This window comes from Myxine glutinosa, chromosome 8 (genome assembly GCF_964187855.1).
Source record: "Myxine glutinosa chromosome 8, kmMyxGlut1.1, whole genome shotgun sequence".
In the NCBI taxonomy this organism is placed as follows: Eukaryota; Metazoa; Chordata; class Myxini; order Myxiniformes; family Myxinidae; genus Myxine; species Myxine glutinosa.
This window is the reverse complement of record NC_136268.1, coordinates 81,621,831-81,627,830: the sequence shown is the minus strand read 5'-3', so window position 1 is coordinate 81,627,830 and position 6,000 is coordinate 81,621,831. Positions and strand designations below refer to the sequence as shown.

At 40.4% G+C, this 6,000-nt stretch overlaps 1 protein-coding gene across 1 annotated transcript in view; it reads left to right on the top strand.

Annotated features, from left to right (window-relative positions):
- LOC137432634 (rho-associated protein kinase 2) overlaps nt 1-6,000 on the top strand; it is a 213,536-nt gene that overhangs the window by 90,248 nt on the left and 117,288 nt on the right. Inside the window, exons 7-8 of the mRNA XM_068124718.2 lie at nt 2,262-2,406; nt 3,907-4,045. Of these exons, the coding sequence (XP_067980819.1) occupies nt 2,262-2,406; nt 3,907-4,045 (284 nt within the window). The remainder of the gene's footprint in view (nt 1-2,261; nt 2,407-3,906; nt 4,046-6,000) is intronic.

Below are 6,000 nucleotides of genomic sequence, written 5' to 3'. Positions count from 1 at the left end.
TATCGTTAATTAAACGAAAATATTTTAAAAATGGATATCTCTTGTTTATTCTGGAGTTATCCTCAAGCCACACCGCGCGCCCTCAGCCTCGTCTGCGAACGTCAAAAGCGCGACACAGCGCGCACTTTCGTGAGGGGCGGAGCCAAGCCGAACAACATATATATACACATCGATCATTGATCGTGAACCGGAAAATATAATAAATTACTGATATTTAGCGACTCGAAAGGTTCTTTATCAACAACTTATTTTGTCGTGCTTCTGCTGACCTGTCTGCAAGGTGTATAAATCGAAGTCCCGAGTGCAAATCACAGGTGAGCCCGTCCTGAGGTAATTAGCGATTGGGAACGATTCAGAACCTGGGGGTGAATAACCCTTGGTAATTTCCCCAACAGTTTTCCGAACGACAGACTGCAGGTAGGGGACATGTATTGCAGCGCAATACTCAGAATGCTTGTTTCTGCAGCCATTTTTTGACTGCTTTTAAATATAAAATTGCATAACTTTTGAGATAAAACAAGGTTCATGAAGTTCAAAGAAGCAAGATTAATTAAATACTGATGATTAAGTGGCAGGAAACATGTGAATGTGGGTTTGATGGACTAAATGGTCTTTTTTTTTTTTTTTTCTTCTTCTTTTTTTGTATACTGAATCGAGGCTCGTGAAAGAGCTAACATTTACTTCACAAACAAATCGACCAGACAAACAAAATACACAAAAAGAGGGAGTGGAAGACAAGATGGGGAGAAAAGGGGAAGCACACAAACACAACATCCGTCTTGTGTCAAAGATCCTTGTGCACCTTATTGGAGTTGAGTGAAAAGTTGTTCTGGACATACCAAGTGAGGTGATCCCAGAGGTTGTTTAAAAGGGGGATGGATGGTGAAGCAGAGAATGCAAGGGAAATGCAACGTTGATGTTCGAGGCAGTTTTCACCCTTTTAAGCATCTCTTTCAATCATCACATTAATTTCCCGATTCTGTCTCTAATTATTGCACCAAACTGCTGTTGTTGTACATATATCTTGTGCTTGATGATCAATGATGCTGGCTGCACAAATAAATTTGGGCCTGCACTCCATCTCTCCCATCTCAATAATAGACATAAAATAAAAATCTACTTTTATGTGAATTAACATGTTTGATACTTTGTTTGTATCCATGCAATGTATCTTACCAAAAGTGTGTATGAAGTTCCAGCCAATTTACTCCACTAGAAACACCCCCTCCCTCTGGTGGGGTCAGTAAAGCACTTGCACTATGCGATGTGTGCAGTACAAAATTACAAGGCATCTCCACGGCTAACTTGTATCCTCTCCGTCCACCATCGGGTGGCGCTATACTGTATACATTTACATAAATACTAATTTGCATTGTCCACCCCTCCTGGACCCCCATGACTCCAAAAAAAAATTAATTGCTAAAACTTTCCTGGGCACACCCCAAATAAAACCCCCAAATTTCAACTAATTCCATCCAGCGGTTTCGGATTGTATACAAGACAAACAAATACAAACACACAAGCTGAATTCTATATACTGTAGTATTGTATGATGATGATTCAGACAAAGGATTCTGGGAAATTGCTGAATGGCCTTGCCCCCCCAGCTCTCTCTGGGCTCTGTCCCGCAAATATTCCTACAGGTCGCACAAGATCTGCCTGCAACCCTCTTTTGGTTAAACTGCCAAAATCAAGACTCTCTGCTCACCTTCACTCCTTCATTCCTCTTTTCTCCCGCCTCTGGAACAAACTCCCTCACTCTCTTCAATCCCACTCCACCCTCCAAGTCTTTAAAACAGCTGTTCACCACCATCTCTTATCTTCCCCCATCCAAAACCTTGATCTTTTCTACCCCCGCTAATTTCACCCCAATTCCCCTTTTTGAAATACCAACTTCTGTCCTGGAAGTCCTTGGTGTCCTTGTGCTTTATACTTCTCCCTCCCCCCCCCCCCCCTTCCCATGCCTCCTCCCCCCGGGCCCTCTCCCTTCCACACATCTCCCTGCTCTCGGATGTTGTGTTTGTGTGCTTCCCCTTTTCTCCCCATCTTGTCTTCCGCTCCCTCTTTTTGTGTATTTTGTTTGTCTGGTCGATTTGTTTGTGAAGTAAATGTTAGCTCTTTCACGAGCCTCGATTCAGTATACAAAAAAAAGAAAAAAAAAAGAAAAAGTTAACAGGGAAGATACCTCATGCATTCTACCAAGGGCATTTCTGCCTGTCATTTTTTAAAATTTGTTTTATTATTATGTTTTTATTTTTTAGGAGGGCATGGTAAGGTCTGGCACTGCTGTTGGAACTCCGGATTATATCTCGCCTGAGGTATTGAAGTCACAGGGTGGTGATGGATACTACGGACGGGAATGCGATTGGTGGTCGGTTGGTGTTTTTCTCTATGAGATGCTTGTTGGTGAGTATGTCGTTTGTTTCGTTCATCTCACACTTTTGTATTTATTTAACCCCAGAAAATAACTTGAATCAGAAAGAGCAATCAGAAATTTCAGACCCTCACCGGGACTTGTTTTGTGTGGTGTTTGTGTTCTTATTGTTTTGTGTGCTGGTGTGTTTGTGTTTGTGTGGTGTATAGATAATGCCACGACTTTATGGTCATACAGTGGACAAACATCTTTTTGGTTTTATTGTGTTCATTCACATTCCAATTGTATATATTTTATAGACCTTGTCATGTTCCGTGCTTTTTAGTTGTATGCATGTTCTAATAGTACATACTTTTAGAATTATGTGCGGACAGACGCACAGACAAATGAAAGATCACTCGTAGAGCAATACGTACTTGGCAAAAGAGAGCAAAGTAGAATGGCACTCAGCAGAGCATCCTTTTGACCTCAAAAATAATTGGTGGTTGAATTCAGTGACCTGATATGCAAATTGTCTTCACATTTTAAGTTGATCGCATGAAAATTGACAATTTTAGAAATTCAGCCGATGTTGACCTTTTGGCCAATGTTGATTTCAAAAATTGTTTGTGGTTGAATTCAGCTGGCTGATATGTTAATCCGATTCAAATCTCAAGTCAATTGGATGAAAATTGAGGATTTTAGAAATTTGGAAAAAGTGGTTTACCTTCGGCCTATGATGGAAAGGGAAAACTTATACGGAGGGCATGGCCATTGTGAACATGAAAGCTGAGACATCTTTGGCTTTGCATAGCAGGAGTCAGGTGAATACATTTTGGGTGGAGTCAGGCGAACTGTCCAACCAATGGGTGGAATGGAAAGTTACACACACACACACACACACACACACACACACACACACACACACACACACACACACACACACACACACACACACACACACACACACACACACACACACACACACACACGTATTATTAAGATTTGTCACACCAAGACATGATGCATTGAGAACCGGAAACTCTTTGGGCTTATGCTCAACTTCTAAACGTGTTGGATGTTGAAGTTAACAAAATACTGCAAACGAAGTTTCTGCTCATATTGTGTGCTTGGTCTCTCTGTGTCTTGTTAAACGATTTTCATCTCCTTGGAAGTTGTAGTATTTTTAACATATTTATAAGTAACGTTGTCATTACAATTTACACCATGACGTACTTCATCCGATCAACTGCTTTCATTGGAATTGTCCTTGCTTGAATGTTCATTCGGAGCTTTGGCTTAAATATTCTATCAAAAGGGGTTGCTTTGGAATAAACAGCTTTGTATAAGGGACTTTGTCTTCCTGATGCAGAGGAATTAACGTATTTGGATTTAACACTTCCTTCCCCAAATTAACTAAACGAATCTCCACTACCAACTAGATGTCCTCCAATTAACAGCTTGGGCCACATAACCGCCATCATTGTCCGACTTTGGCAGTACTTTGCTCTCGATTGGCAGGTCGATGCCTAATCACCATGTACCCTCACTAGGGGACACTCCATTCTATGCCGAGTCACTTGTCGGCACTTACAGCAAGATCATGGACCATCGTAACGCACTTACCTTTCCTGATGATGCGGGAATTTCTAAGGAAGCGAAGAGTCTCATCTGTGCCTTTTTGATGGATCGGTACGTTACAACGGCGTCCTATCAGCTGTGCAGTCAAATAATATAGTGCACAATGCAAAATTTATATGCATGTATATGTATATGTGTGTGTGTGTGTCTACATATATATATATATATATAATTATTTGAAGGCCAGGCCATGACTGTACTTCCCCACTGATGGACCTCTGGTAGTTTGTACAGTCATGGCCAAAAATATTGGCAACCTTGCACTTTTTTCAAATAATGCACCATTTATTCCAGAAAATTGTTGAAATAAAAAAATCTTTTGGTATCCACATTTGTATTTCTTTGGTTTGCAGTGGAACAAAACAAAAAACATGAAAAAAATTACTAAATCTTAGCTTATTCCACACAAAAATCCTAAAATGGGCCTGGCAATATTATTGGCACCTTTTAGAAGTTGTTAGAAATAATTAGATGTCAAGCAGGTGAATTCTCTTTTACTTTGGAATTGAACTCACCTGTGGTGAGTTGCAGGTGCCTGCAATATAAAAATCACTCATTCAACCAGTTTGAATGGAGAAAATGAGTCATTCTGCTGTTTTGTGTCACTGTGTGTGGAGAAAAGAAAGAAAACCAGAGAATTGTCTGAGGAGGTCATACACAAGATTGTAGCCAAGCATGGACAATCTCAAGGCTACAAGTCCATCTCCAGAGACCTTGATGTTCCTGTGTCCACTGTACGCAATGTTATCAGGAAGTTTAAGGCCCATGACCCTGTTGCCAACCTCCCTGGACGTGGCCGCAAGAGAAAACTTGATCGAAGATTGCAGCAAAGGATTGTTCGAATGATGGAGAAAGCACCTCGATCAACTGCCAAACAGATTCAAGCTGACCTTCAGACGCAATGTATGACAGTTTAAACTCGCACCATCCGTCGCCAACTCTATGAAAGGGAGTTCTATGGTAGTAGACCCAGGAGGACCCCACTGCTGAGAGAGAGACAGAAGAAAGCCCGACTGGAGTTTGCCAAAACACACCCGAACAAGCCAAAATCCTTCTGGGAGAATGTCCTGTGGACAGATGAGACTAAATTAGAGTTTTTTGGTAAAGCACATCATCTCTGTTTGCAGAAAACAAAATGAAGCCTCAAAGAAAAGAACACCTTACCTCATCATATATATATAAAGAAAAGAACACCTTACCTACAGTCAAACATTGAGGAGGTTCAGTGATGTTTTGGGGTTGCTGTGCTGCCTCTGGCACTGGGTGCCTTGAATGTGTGCATGGCATCATGAAATGAGGATATTACCAAGGCATTTTGGAGCGCAATGTTCAACCCAGTGTCAGAAAGCTGTGTCTCCGTCGTAGGTCATGGGTCTTGCAGCAGGACAATGACCCCAAACACACTTCAAAAAGCACCCAGGAATGGTTCAAGACAAAATGCCGGACTGTTCTGAAGTGGCCAGCAATGAGTCTAGATATATGTATATATATATATATATGTATATATATATATATGTATATATATATATATATATATATATATATATATATATATATATATATATACACATACATATATGAACACCTGTAGGGAGATCTGAAAACATCAGTTGGGAGAAGGCACCCTTAAAATCTGGGAGAACTGGAGCAGTTTGCACAAGAAGAGTGGGCCAACCTGCCAGTAGAGAGGTGAAGGAAGTTCATTCATGGCTATAGGAAGCGCTTGACTGCAGTTATTTTGTCCAAAGGTTTGCTACCAAATATTAAGTCTCGGGTGTCAATAATTTTATCAATGCCATTTCTTTTTCTTTTCTGATTTAAAAGGATATATTAAGTTCTGAATCAAAAACAAAGGTTCTGTAATATTAACAGTGAAATAAAGAATTGTGGAGACCAAATACGTTTTTCAATTTCAACTTATTTTTCGAGAAAATTGTGAGTTATTTGAAAAAAGTGCAACGGTGCCAATATTTTTGGCCACGACTGTAACTGTTGCTGTGTTTTTG